Source organism: Diceros bicornis, chromosome 31 (genome assembly GCF_020826845.1).
Source record: "Diceros bicornis minor isolate mBicDic1 chromosome 31, mDicBic1.mat.cur, whole genome shotgun sequence".
NCBI lineage: Eukaryota > Metazoa > Chordata > Mammalia > Perissodactyla > Rhinocerotidae > Diceros > Diceros bicornis.
Window position 1 is genome coordinate 20,036,906 of NC_080770.1, and position 15,430 is coordinate 20,052,335.

At 34.1% G+C, this 15,430-nt stretch overlaps 1 protein-coding gene and 1 pseudogene across 1 annotated transcript; both read right to left on the bottom strand.

Moving 5' to 3' along the window:
* Positions 1 to 1,165: 1,165 nt before the first annotated feature.
* On the bottom strand, positions 1,166 to 2,398 carry LOC131395744 (olfactory receptor 5M9). The gene has a single exon (XM_058527580.1). It carries the CDS (start codon positions 2,385 to 2,387, stop codon positions 1,461 to 1,463), a length of 927 nt encoding a protein of 308 aa, XP_058383563.1. The 5' UTR covers positions 2,388 to 2,398; the 3' UTR covers positions 1,166 to 1,460.
* Positions 2,399 to 8,613: 6,215 nt separating this feature from the next.
* On the bottom strand, positions 8,614 to 9,554 carry LOC131395745 (olfactory receptor 5M9-like; annotated as a pseudogene).
* Positions 9,555 to 15,430: the final 5,876 nt, after the last annotated feature.

Consider the following 15,430-nt stretch of genomic DNA (forward strand, 5'->3'; position numbering starts at 1 on the left):
AAGGCTTTGTTAACATAGTTTCCAATACCAACCAATGGTACCCTCTCCTCCTGCTCAGAATCTGAAGTTATGAAAGACAACTCCACTCTCCCCACCATCTGTCTTTCTTCAGATCCACTTAAGGGATAATAGCCCATAGTTAATTAGTAAATTAGCCTGAGTAACAACACTCCGTGTGAATTAGTCCATCTTGCCAGTGATTTTACCACCATTATATGCCAATTATCAGTCCTCCTGCACCTACTCAATTGTGCATCCCCTTTAATTGGATTAGTAATTACTCAAAAATAAACTCGCTCTTCAGGAATCATTTCTAATTCCCATTTGTCTTTATGCTGGTAAGTTAGCAGGAGTAATCAATGGTAGACAAATTTGTATTCTACCTCTAGCAAGAATGGAAGGTATGTTAAGTATGGTTTAGATGCACCAATCTAGATAAATTGAACAGTAAGCTTTCGAGGATTTTTAACCAGGCCCAAATGGGGTACTATTTTGAACTGTATTGATCAAATTTGAATGCCTGATCAGTACAATAACATTTACTTATAGAGTGCCTCTTATCTGGTAGATCCATTCTAGGCACTGAAAGTTTGATTTAAGATGCTAAATGTAGAACCAAAGAATGTAACATTAGTGAGAAGAAACTGGAATCAAACAAGTTTCAAATCATTATCAACCAAAGGTTTAATAGAACATTGTACTATGGCCAAAGTTCAGATTTTAAATATCAGAAAATTCCTACGGGTTCATTTTTTTATTGCGAGGAGGACAGGAAAGCCAATTCTCAGAGTATTTCACCCTTTTAACAAAAAGAAATGTATACCAGAATCCAAACAAAGGAGTAGAGTAAAGATAATTAAATGAATTATTAAAAGACAAACATTGCTAACTATTGAACAATGCATACTGAGGACAAATCTTGTGATTGTATTGAGACTGTAGTTAAAAATTCTCAATACATTTTCATTTTCTAAAATCCATGTATGTATAAACACTACAGAACACTTTAGGTAAATCAAGGTCCATCAACATCCTGTAGTCACGGAAAATTCTTATTCTTTTTCTCATGAAATTACATATTTCATGTGAAATCTAGGTCGAGGAGCACGTGTATAGAGAAAATGTTCTAGGAAATCATGTTTGACTCCAAAAAGCGCACCTCAAAATTAACATTTCTTTATCTAAACTTATTTATAGGTTCCTCCAATAACTACACTTAGCACAATTTTACATACACTGTGGATAACACTAATATGTCAGTTTCAATAATATGATTGCACATGTAGGATAAAGCAGGCTTAGTAATTAGAGTCCATTCATGGGGTAAAGCATCACTGTGTTAGATTGGACCTTTTAGTATATGGAAGTGTTGGCTTTAGAAAGTCCTTTTTGAGTTAGAACTTTTATGCCTGGATATTTGTAATAGGTAGCAACACAACGTAAAAATTTCTGTTGCAGTTTCACTTCCCCAAGTTTGCTTTGATGATTGCTTTGTGGACAGCCTCTTTCACATCCTTGTTTCTCAAACTGTAGATCATAGGATTCAGCATGGGAATCACTGTGGTATAAAACACAGCCACCATTTTCCCCTGCTCCACAGACTCCTCTGTGGGCCGCCTGAGATACATGAATATGAGAGTCCCATAAAACATGGTAACAGCTGTCAAGTGGGACCCACAAGTGGAGACTGCCTTTCTCCTCCCATCAGCAGAGCGCATGCGTAGCACAGCTGCTACAATGAGAATATAGGAGACGAGGACGACCGAGAGAGAATATGTGAAATTAATTCCAGCAATCACAATCATTGTGTATTCTTTGATGTGGACCCCTCCACAGGCAATCTTGATGAGAGGAGGATCTGCACAATAGAAGTGGTTGATTTCAAAGTTTCCACAGAAGTACAAGCCATATGTCCATAATGTGCATATTAAACTCACAGAGAATCCATAGACATAAGGCACAGAGATGAGGCGAACACGGACAGTCCTGGACATTTTACTGCCATAAAGTAAAGGGTTGCAGATGGCCATGTAGCGATCAAAGGCCATCACTGTCAAGATATAGACCTCCACATGGACAAGGGCAATGAAAAAATAACACTGCACCAAACACCCCACATAGGAAATGGTTTTTGTCTCTGATAATAAGTTTTCCAGCATTTTGGGGGTGACATTGGAAGAGAAACACACAAAAGACAAATGACTCAAGAAAAAGTACATAGGACTCTGAAGCTGGGGACTGATGCTGATCAGAATGATCATACCAATGTTCCCTAACAGAGTGATCATGTAAACTACTAGGAACACCACAAAAAAGAAAACTTGAAGCTCCTGACGACTGGTCAACCCCAGAAGAATAAATTCTGTCACATCCGTGAAATTGGGCATTGCCTTTAAAAGACCAAATCTGGATTGCCTAAGGAGAAACAAAACTCATGAATGGCTTCGTTTTATTCTTGAAAATTTTGAGTCATATTTACCCTTATTCTAATTCAAATAATTTAAAAATCAATGCAGATTTTTCACAATGTCCAAGATAAGAATGTATAAGCATAATTGCTTCCTCTAATAAATCTTATATGTAGTCACTATCAATATTTATCAGTTTTCTACCAGTAAAATAAGCAATTACATTCATTGCTAACATATATTACTAAAATTAGACATTTATATTTTGCTAGATTATTACAATATGATATCATCACAGGGCTCAAATATGACTAAAACCAGACTAAGACTTGTCAGTGGTAATTCATGTTACAATCTAGTTATTGACATAGTTATCTTCCATGATGCCAGCATATGATATCATATGCTTTCAACATATGAAATTCCTAGTCATATCTTATTTCGTTTAGCTAAACATTATGCTTGTTTGATAGCTACTACTCTGAGAGGTAAAGCGATTTAACAGCACAGGCTCTATCAGTTGTAAACTACAAGTGGTTCAATCACCTAGCATGCATTATCAACATTATGTCAGTGGATAAAGATCATAAGGAAAAGTTTACGGGACGTATTTTAATAACCATGGTGTCACATCAGATCACGCTGGTTTTTAGAACCAATCAATTCAATGCCTAATTATTATAGTCAAATTTAATGTCACTATAAGGAAATGGTTCCCAAACAATATTTTCTCCTTGTAATGCACATCCTCAGTTTACTTCTTCCAAGAAATAAAAACTTGACGTGAGATCATAAGGATGTGTCTGTAGGATTAGACCCATCTTGGGAATTTAGCTCTCCATAGTAACAGTGATTGAAGAATACATTACTGACTTATAATTTGGCATCTGTTTATAATTGCTTATATTAATTCATATTACAAATATTAAAGCACCTTATATCTCAGATATATTTGTTATACCTAGAAATATTCTAAATTTTGGAAATATGAGGGTGAGCAAAATATACAAGATTCTGGCTTGCATCATGCACTCTTCTTGTTTAAAAAGGGTAAACAACAAACAAATACACAAATGAGATACGTTAGGGAATGGAGCTGCTATGACAAAAGTTCAGTATGCTAGTAAGATAAGAAATAGGAGGAGGTGATATACAGAGAGAGTGATCAAATAAGATCTCTCTGAGGAGGTGACTTTTGAGTTAGTGAGAAGTAGCCAGCTGCAGAGAAATATGAAGGAAGAAGGAAGTGCAAATGCAAAAGCTCAGAAAAGGAAATATCAGCTTGGCATGTTGAAAAAGTGTTGCTAAAGATGTCCCTTTATATATTAAAAAGTGTATGAACTCTGTGATTGTATCATGGCCCCCTCCAATTAGTAGCAGGTGCATTTGGGAAGTTAAGCTCTATGAACTATTTTCTTACCCCTGAAATGCTTAACACAGGAATTAAACATACCATATATAAAATAAACTGAACACATAATATAACACACACTAAAGTTTTATTTCAGAACTAAGCTTCCCCTTAATATATATTTCCATGATTGTAGCTCATCTGTTTTGGCTCCTTTTAGGTGTGGAAATACTTTACCAGATGAGAGCTGCAGACTCTTGTTGGGATATAGAGCTAAGGGCAGAGATTTCCCTTTGTAAATACTCCTGACCCCACTCCATGAACAGACAATTCTCTAATTAGCAGGGTTTGACTTGGGTTAATGGTACAACTATACTTTTTTAAATATAAATCATATAAAACAGCATCAAGTTATCTAAGAAACATAAACTAATGCTTCTTCTCCAATATTGTTTCAGTCCCAATATGATGGGACTGAATTTCTCTTCTACACATAATCGTTTACTCCGTGGTAGTAGAGTTTGCCTCATTCATCTTGGAACTCTTTAAAATGCCTAGCTTAAATGCTATGTATAATGGATATTCAGGAATATTCACACATATGACTTTTTTTTGAGGTGCCTTGACCTCTATCTGCTTCATATACTATATTACAATATTGGAATATTATTAAAACTATCTAAGAAAGATTCTTCCAGTGACAACATTCTAAACTTTATAATATTAGCAAGAATAGCTAATTTTTACTGATTGCCAGCTAAATCTTTTGCATAGAAAGTTCTTATGAAATAAGGTCTGTTAGCATCATCACCTTACAAATGAGGAAACTGAAGCACTGAAAGACTAAGAAGGTCTCCCTGGGTCAGACATCTACCATATTGGGATGCAAATCAATTAATTTAACTCTAGTCTTCTACCCTTAATAACCTTATATTGCTATCTCTTGATAGCCTATTACTCTATTTCTCCACATTTAAAATTCAGTTTGATTAGTCTCCAGATAGAACAAAATTATCCTGATATAATTTTATATTTCATCTTTGATGAATTAGAAAAGCTATATGTGTCTCTAGAATGGCTGAATGTATCCCAGAGACAGTGGACCACTGTTCTCCTTATCCCTTCCAAGGTTAGGTGATCCCATAGCCCTGGGCTCAGGATGACCGAGTGACTTCTGAGTTAGAGCCAATTTATTATATAGATGTGCATCACGTATCAAAAAAATTGAGAAGATAGAACGTCTAACTTACAAATAAAAAAACAATTCATTTTTATTAACCCTCAGGAATTTCCTATGAAGAAAACAGGAAAGATATAATTACTGGTCCAATTATTCCTACTGATGAAATATCCTTGACTCCATTCACATATAATTTAAAAGAACAATGTGAAAATCACTGGTCTTTGTAGAGAAGAGTGAAAGGGTAAAATCGGGGAAAAGAAATTTTTGTAAATCCCCATTGTAACAAGCTCATTCTTCATAAGTTTTGAATAAACTCTCGATAGAAATAAAAATATTTCTGAGTAATATGATTTCACACAATAAAACACCGTAATAACAATAAGACTGCAAATAAGGCCTCATTCTTCTCTTCAAAATAAGGATAATAATTAAAAGATTTGACTGCACTCATCTGTTTTGCAAAGAGTAAAGAATCTGCAGGCCTACCTTCAGCAGAGGAGAACAGCAAATGATAATTTCTCACTATATATAATAGACTCGTAAACAGTGAGAGCATTACAAGCATCTCCCCAAGGAACTATCCAGGTAATTATGAAAGAAATAATGATTAAAATTCTAGAAACTTCTCAGGGGTAGAAGAAGTTAAGTAGTGTTCATGAGAAGAATTATTCTTACAATAAAATTGAGAAATCAAAATTCTTGATATCACAGAATAATCTCTCACCTTCATATGAGTTCTGCTCTCTTTCCTTCACCTTTGGCAATTATGCATCTCAGGGAAATGTTCTTGGTTTGCATCATGTAAAATTTTGGTCAGCGACTTTCTTTTCTGTTGTGCCACAGTTCTAATAAGCACCATCTCTCAGGACGTCCCATCACACGATGCGTGTCCTGTGCATCTCCCGGTTGCTTTAAAGACGTCAGATGCATCAACAGTATAAATCACTTGGAAAAATCTAGGGAGAATGAGAAGAAGTAGAAGTCATTGGTGAAGTAGTCAAATGTAGTAGAATGATTTGTCTCGCTGAATTTAAGCTTTTCTGGGAGTCAGCAGAGCATTGACTTTGAAGTCAGATAGATCAGGAATCAAACCTTGGCTCTATCATTTTACACAGCCCTGGGTAGTCACAATTCTCAGCCTCAATACTCATCTCTAGAATGGGGAAACTGCCGTCTTACAATGTGACATGATGGTCTCAGATAACATAGGGGTAACTCTGTGCGATGCCTGTCTCATATGAAGCACTCAAAAAAATTGAAATTTTTTGTGCATTTTCACCTCAAATCAGTTTACAATTATGATCTCACCACCTCTATAGAATTGTGATTAACATTATCGCTATATTGAAGAATAAAATATGCATATGTAAAATAACTGTAAAGTTAAATTTTTTGACCAAGTTTAGAAAGCTCCCAAGTTAAAGAACCAGAATGCCAACCTAGGTTGTTCACAAACTCTAAACTATATACTACCTCAATTTAGTCTGGAAAGTTCACAGAATTGTGCTCAGGCAAAGTTTTCTCTGCATTCTTCAGTGCCCATGTACCCAGAACTCCTGAGTCTCTTCTCACTTATTAGGGAAAAAGTACATCTGGTAAACTCATTGACATCAGGTTATTGTTATGTAATGCTTATTCTTTCAAGAAAGTATAGATTTGAAATGAAGAACGTTTGCGTGTGCATGTATGTGTGTGTCAGAGAAAGAGAGAGCAAGAGAGTGACATAGACAGTTAAAATCACTTTATATTGAAGATCTTAAATATAATGAATTTGATAGATGAAAAAACAAATGTAATAATAAAATCTATTTTAAAAAGTATCTTACAGAAATATCCTGGATTTTCAACAAATGCAAAACTGCTTTAGGCTCTGCCAAAGACTCTAGACTCATGGAAATTATCAACCTCAGAGACCTTGGAGATCAGAGACTAGAACCTAAATATTAATTGGATGAATGGCAAAAAATGACTTGTCTAAGGTCATCCACACATTAGTTTGAAATTTGGAAACAAACCAGGAATATGATTTAACCTTTCACCTTGGCATCATCATTCTTCATATACACTAAAATAACTATACAAAAATAAGTAGGGAAGGCATTTTGCCTTTGAGAAAAAGACGTAAGAAAGGTCATCCAAATCCACCTGCTAACAGACTACAAAGCATTAAAATGTTTAAAACCGTATTTTGAAATTTATAAGTAACCAGCAACTAATTTGGCATGTCAAGTGTTCGATAAATGGTAAATAAATGGTTTCACTGCCAAAAGGAATTACTCTTAACTCATCTTAAAAGTAACATTATGTAACTTAGACCTTCAATTCTTTAGGGAGTTTAATTTTTGTAACTATAGACACATAATATTATCATTTAATCTAAATTAGCAATTTTATTTTATGCAAATACTTTTAAAATGTTGCCCATGGTATGTGTGTGTATGTGGAAATGACATCATATGCATTCCTGGTTTCCCTTGAGGAAAACAAAACTGAAAAATGGGCAAAGTAGAATGTTTATTCTCATATTACATCAATTTCATTTTATATTTACATCTTTGCAAATAAATTTGCAATTACTTACATGTGTAATTTAAATGTGTAAATTTTATTACTTTAGTTACGTAATTTCTGCACCAAAACAGCAGGTTATTTATTTATTTATTCATCTGAGGACACAGAGACTTCAAGGAAAGTCCAAGATGTAAATTTGTTGCCTCATGCTTGTACTTTGTGAAATGAAGTATGAGAGACATACCAAATTATGTTAATAATGTTATGGCCAGACTTGTTATTGTTACAACGAATAGACCACCCTCAACATTTTATTTTTTCAAATACAAAAATTATTTGAAAATATTTAAGTTCCACATCTTAGTCACAGATATGTAAAATACTTCACATGAGTATCAATTTAATTTATTAAGTGGAATCTGGAGAGATGTGCTTTCAAAATGACACATTAATTCACTAATTATAACCACTCCAATCAAACTGAGGACATCTTGGCAGGAGCATGTGAGAAGTGCATAGTCTGGTCACTGGCAACCTTGGGGTTGAAATACAGCAGTTACTGGAATCTGTAAAAGAGAGACACCATTGTGTCTCTTAAACACCAAAAAATTGACAAAGAATCAAATAAAATAGTATTGATATTTCCAAAGTGGTAGTCTGTGAACAGACCCGCCCTTCTCATTGAAAGAAGCGTTAAACATTACACAATCTCACAACCTTTACTGAGACCCCCGTTGTTATGTCCTCACACTAGAAAACTAAATGAAATATGTTTTATTTTTTCTCTACTTTAAATTACTCTTTAAGTAGGAAAATTGATAAGAATTTCCCAAATTCATCCACTGAATTTTTGGATAAGAAAAACAAAATCTTTTCATTCTAGCAAAGTATTTGAACGATTTCTATCAGTGTACCTGTGACCTTTGTCTCAAATTATCTTTTCAATTTATTTATTAATTTTTAATTAATCCTTACTACTTACATCAACAGGGATGGGTCAATCTGCTTTTTTTCTCTGAATATTAGTCTTATCTTTTTTATCTTTTCAATTCACAAAGTCTTTAGCTTTTATAAAAAGTCTCTAGCTATGTACTGAGCAATAATCTGTTGACAAAGAAATACTTATGAAACATGGAAGAAAAAACTAACTCAATTTTACTTTATTTTATTAAACATGTTCTGCTGATCACTTTGTTTATGGCTTTTCTTTCACATCTTTGTTTCTCAAACTGTGGATCATAAGATTTAGCATGGGAATCACGGTGGTATAAAACACAGCCACCCTTTTCCCCTGCTCCACAGACTCTTCAGTGGGCCGCCTGAGATACATGAATATGCGAGTCCCATAAAACATGGTAACAGCTGTCAAGTGGGACCCACATGCAGAGAATGCTTTCCTCTTCCCATCAGAAGAGCGCATGCGTAGCACAGCTACTACAATGAGGGTATAGAAGATGAGGACCACTGAGAGGGAATATGTCAAGTTAATTCCAGAAATAACAATCCTTGTGTATTCTTTGATGTGGATCCCCCCGCAGGCAATCTTGATGAGAGCAGGACCCGCACAATAAAAGTGGTTGATTTCAAAGTTTCCACAGAAGTACAAGCCATACGTCCATGGTGTGCATATTAGAGTAATGAAGAATATATATACATAAGGCACAGAGATGGGGCGAACACAGACAGTCCTGGATATGTTACTGCCGTAAAGCAAAGTTTGCAGATGGTCATGTAGTGATCAAAGGCCATCACTGCCAAGATATAGACCTCCACATGGACAAGGGCAATGAAAAAGTAACACTGCACCAAACACCCCACATAGGAAATGCTTTTTGTCTCTGATGATAAGTTTTCCAGCATTTTGGGGGTGACGTTGGAAGAGAAACACACATCCACAAAAGACAAATGACTCAAGGAAAAGTACATAGGACTCTGAAGCTGGGGACTGATGCTGATCAGAATGATCATACCAATGTTCCCTAGCAGAGTGATCATGTAAACTAGTAGGAACACCACATAAAAGAGAACTTGAAGCTCCTGACAACTGGTCAACCCCAGAAGAATAAATTGTGTCACATCCGTGAAATTTGGCATTGCCTTCAAAAGGCCGAGTCTGGATTGCCTAAAGAGAAACAAAACTCATGAATGGCTTTGTTTTATTGTTGAAACTTTTGAGTCACATTTATCCTTATCACAATTGAATAATTTAAAAATCAATGCTGATTTTGCACAATGTTTAAGATGAGAATATATAGGTATAATTGTTTCTTTTAATAGGTTTTATAAATATTTACCACCAACATTTATCAGTTTCTTATCTGTAAAATAGGCAGTTACATTCATTGCTAACATGCATTATTAAAACTAAACATTTATATTTTGCTATATTATTACAATAATGTTGAAACACAAGGTACAATTATGACTAAAGTCAGACTGAGAGTTATCAGTGGTAACTGGTTTAAAATCTAGTTATTGACATATTTGTCCTCTATTATGCCAGTGTATGATATCATATGCTTTCAACATATGAAATTCCTTGTCATATTTCATTTGTTTAGCTAAACAGTTTACTCATTTGATTGCTGCTACTTGTAGGGGTAAAGGGATTTAACAGCATGGATTCTACCAGTTTTACAGTTATCTCTTAAAAGTAATCTACCAGTGGTTCAATTATCTAGCACCCGCTATCAAAATTATTATGTCAATAGATAAAGAGCATGAGGCAAAGTTTAGGTGACATGTTTTAATAATTATTCTATCTCACATCAGATTCCTCTGGTTTTCAAAACAAATCAATTCTATGCCTAGTTATTCATATTCAAATCTAATATTACTACAAGAAAAAGCTTCCCAAACGACATTTTCTCCCTTGACTAGAGCTCCCCAGTTGACCCTTCCATGAAGTAAAAACTTGCCCTACATTCTTAAGAATATATTTGCAGAATTAGCGCCATCTTGGAAATTTAAGCTCTCCGTAGTAACAGTGTTTGAAGGGTATCTTACTGACTTATAAATGGACCTTTTTTTATAATTGCTTATATAAATTAATTGTATAAACCTCAAGGCCAATTTTATGTCAGATATATTTGTTATATTATATCTAGAAGTATTCTAAATACTGTAAATATGAGTGTGAACAAGATATACAAGATTCTGGCTTACATCATACTCTATTCTTGTTGTGAAGGAATAAGCAATAAACAAATGTACAAATGTGACACATTAGGGAGTGGAGCTGCTGTGTCAAAAGTACAATATGCTAACAAGATAAGAAATAAGGGAAGGTGAGGTGCAGATAGAGTGATCAAAGAAGATCTCTCTGAGGAGGTGACTTTTGAGTTAGTGAGAAGTAGCCAGCTACAGAGAAATATGAAGGGAAAAGGCAATCAAAAGCAAATGCTCAGAAGAGGAAATATTAGCTTGGCATGTTGAAAAAGAGTGTTGCTTGAGATATTCCTTTGTATATTAAAAAGTGTATGAACTCTGATTATATTATGACCCCCTCCAATTAGTAGCAGAGCACATTTGGGAAGTTAATTAATTTCTATGAACTATTTTCATACCCCTAAAGTGCTTAACATGGGAATTAAATATACCATATATAAAATAAATTGGGCACATAACATAATAGACACTGAAGTTTTAGTTCTGCACTAAGCTTCCCCTTACTATAGATTTCCATGATTGTAGATCATCTGTTTTGGCTCCTTTTAAGCGTAGAAATACTTAGTCAAAGGAGAGCTATGGACTCTGGTTGGGAAATAGAGCTAAGGTGAGGGATTTCCCTTTGTAAAAACTCCTGACCCCACTCCATGAACAGATAATTCTCTAACAGAGTTTGACTTGGGCTAATGGTACTACTATATTAAGTATAAAACAAACAAACAAAAAGCATCAAGGCATCTACAAAATGTAGACCAGTACCTCTCTAATTTTAGTTCATGTATGATGTGTGTATTTCTCTTCCTCTACAGAATCATTACCTCTGTGGTAGTATACTTTGTCTCATTAATTTTGGAACTCCTAAACTGCTAGCTTATTTGCTACATTTGAAAGATATTCTTGAATACATTCACACATAGGATTTTTAAAAAATGCATACTGATCTCTAGATCAGCTTCATGTCTTACATTATAATATTCCAACATTGTTAAAAATCTCTAAATAAGATTGTTCTTGGGGCAACAGTCTCAACTTCATAATATCAGTAAGAATACCTAACTTTCATTGAGTGCTTACTAAACATTTTGCATGAGAAGGTCTTAAAAAACAGGTTCTGTTACCAGCATCACTTTACAAATGAGGAAACTGAAGCACTGAAAGACTAAGAAGGTCTCTCCAGGTCATATTTCTGCTAATTGACCAGATTGGGATGCAAAACAATTAATTTAACTCCCGTCTTGTACTCTTAATAACCTTCAATTGCTGCTTTTTTGGTAACCTATTTTTTTATTCTATTTCTTTACATTTAAATTTCATTTTGACCATCCTCCAAGCAGAAGAAAGTTATTCTTCTAATAATTCATCCTTGAGAGACTAGAAGAGCTTTGTGTGACCCTGAAACAGGCTGAACTACAAAGATAGTGGACCACTGTTTCTCTCTACCCCTCCCAGTTCAGGTGATACCATAGACTTGGGATCAGACAACCAAGTGACTTCTGAGTTAGAGCCAAGTTATTACATACATGAGCATCATCTATCAAAACAATTGAGAAAATAGAATGTGCAGTTTACAAATAAGAAAACAAATTTATTTTTATTAACTTTTCCGGAATTTCTCTTGAAGAAAAACAGTGAAGGTATAATTGCTGGTCCAATTAGTCCCACTGGTACAATATCCTCAACTCAATTCACATATATTTTAAAACAACAACATGAAAATCAATGGTCTTGGTAGAGAAAAATGAAAGGGTAAAAAGTGAGGAATAAAAAATTTTGCGAATACCGATTGTAACAAGTTCATTCTTAGGAACTTTTGAATAAACTCTGGATGGAAATAAAAACATTTCCCAGTAATATAATTCCACACAATAAAATAATGTGAAAAAATAATTCTACAAATAAGGTCTCAGTCTTCTTTTCAAAATATGGATAAAAATCAAAAGATTTGACTACATTAATCTATATTGTAAAGAGTATACAATTTGCAGACCGAACTTCAGCAGAGGAGAATGGCAAATGATAATTTCTCCCTATTTATAATTGAATCTTGAACACTGAGAGCATTGAGAGCATCTTCCTTAGCAACTGTCTAAGTAATTATGAAAGGAATAATGATTAAAATTCTATAAATGTCTTAGTGTATGAGGAGTTAAGGAGTGTTCATTAGAAGAATAATTCTTATAATAATATTAAGAAATCAAAATTCTTGATATCATAGAATAATCTCTCTCACCTTCACATGAGTTCTTCCCTCTTTCATTCACTTTTGGCAATTATGCATCTCAGGGACATATTCTTGGTTTTCATGTGTAAAATTTTGGTCAGTCGCTTCCTTCTCTGTTGTGCTACAGTTCTAATAAACACCACCTGTCAGGATGTATGATCACACAATGCATACCGTATGCATCTCATGGTTGTTTTATAGACGTCAGATGCCCCAACAGTATATATCACTTGAACACGTCTAGGACGAATGAGTACAAGCAGAAGTCATTGGCGAAGTAGTCGATTGTAGTGGAAGAATTTGTCTCACTGAATTTAGGCTTTTCTGGGAGTCAGTAGAGCATTGAGTTTGAAGTCAGACAGATCAGTAATCAAACCTTGGCTCTATCACTGTACCTGACCTTGGGTAATAACAATTCTCAGCCTCAATACTCATCTCTAGAATGGGGAAACTGCTATTTTACAGTGTGGTGTGATGATCTCAGATAATAGAGGGGTAACTCAGCACAATACCTGTCTCGTATGAAGCACACAAAAAGATTGAAATTATTTGTGCAGCTTCACCTCAAATCAGTTTAAGCTATGATCTGACCACCTCCATAGGATTGTGAATAATGTTATCCCTTTTTGTTGAAGAATAAAAATATATACATGTGAAATAACTATGAGGTTAAGATTCACAACCAAGTTGAGATAGCTAGCAAGTTAAAGAACTGGAATGCCAGCCTAGGTTGTTCAAAAACTCTAAACTATACACTATCTAAATTTATTTAGTCTGAAATATCATGGAACAAATTGTGCTCAGGCAAAGTTTTCTTCTGCATTCTTCAGTCCCCAGTTACCCAGAATTTCTGAGTTCCTTCTCAGTTATTATGGAGAAAGTCCTTGAGGTGAACTCATTATCACCAGGGAATTATAATGTAATATGCACTCTCTCAAGAAAATGTACATTTGAAAAGAAGAAAGTGTGTGTGTGTGTCAGAGAGAGAGAGAGCAAGAACAAGATTGACAGAAAGAGATAAATATGCTTTACGGTTAGATGCTGGAGATCCTTAAATATAATGAAGTGGATAGATTTAGAAATAAATGTAACAATAAGATTTATGTTTAAAAGTATTTTACAGAAATACCCTGAATTTTTAGCAAATGGTAAAATTAGTTTAGGTTCTACCAAAGAATTTAGATTGATGGAAATATGAGCCAGAAGAGACCGAGAAGATCAGAGAGTGCGACCTAAAAATTAGCTGGATGAATGGCAAAAAATGACTTCTCCAAGATCACCCACAAATTAATTTGACATTTGCAAACTCAAACCAGAAACATGATTTAACCATTGATTTTGGCATCATGATTTTTGATGTAACACTCTCCAAAAAACTAACTAAATAACTTTCCAAAAAAGTAAGTAAAGAAAGTATTTCACATATGAAAAAAAAAGAAATCACAAAGATCATCCAAATCCACCTGCTAACAGACTGCAAAGTATTAAAATGCTTTAAAATTGTATTTTGAATTCTCATTACACAAGCAAAAAATTAAATGTGTACGGTGATGGATGTTAACTTAGACTTATTGTGGTGATCATTTCTCCATCTGCACAAACATCGAATTACTATTTTGCACGCCTGAAAATAATATAACACGATATGTCAATTATTATACCTCAACTGAAAAATTAAAAAAAAAAAACATATTTTTAAATTTATTAGTCATAAGCAAATAATTTGGCATATCAAGTGTTCCCCAATAAATGGTGAATAAAAGGTTTTACTACCCCAAAAAATTACTTTTATCTCACCTCAAAAGTAACATTAAGTATGTTAGATCTTAAGTTCTTTAAGTTTTGCAACTATAAACAGGAACATAATTTAATCTAAATTAGCAATGTGTTTATATGCAAATAGCTTTAAAGTCTTGCCCATGATATCTGTGTGTATAAGAAAACGAGTTCATATTTATTTCTAGTTTCCCCTGAGGAAAATAAAAATTCAAAAATGGACAAAGAGGAATGTTTTTTTCTCATACTGGATCAGTTTTGTTTTATAGTTATATCTTTGCAGATAAATTCGTAATTACTTAAATGTGTAGTTTAAATGGTGTGTATTACATTTCGTTAATTATGTACTTTCTGCAACAAAGAGTTGCACAAGAGTGATACTAAATTATGGTAAAATGTTATGGCAGAAAATGATATTTTTAGCAACAAATAGATCATTCTAAATACTTTATTTCTTTAAAATACAAAGATTATTTTAAAATATTTAAGTTCCATATCTTAGCCACAGATGTGCAAAATATTTCATGTGACTATCAATTTAATTTATTAAGTGAAATCTGGAGAGCTGTGCTTTCAAAATGGCACAACCCTTGACTAATTCCTCCTGCTCTTCAGTCAGACTGAAGACACTGGCAGGGCACATGAGAAGTGCACAGTCCATCACTGGCAGCCTTGGAGCTGAAATAAGGCAGTTATTGGAATCTGTAAAGGAGAGACACTCACCATGCTGTGTCTCTTAAACAACAAAAACGTAACAAAGAATTAAATACATTATCATTGCTATTTTCAGAGTAGTACTCTCTGAACAGACT

Coding starts and splice junctions, on each gene's coding strand:
- LOC131395744 (XM_058527580.1), bottom strand. CDS start 2,387: ATGCCCAATTTCACGGATGTGACAGAATTTATTCTTCTGGGGTTGACC.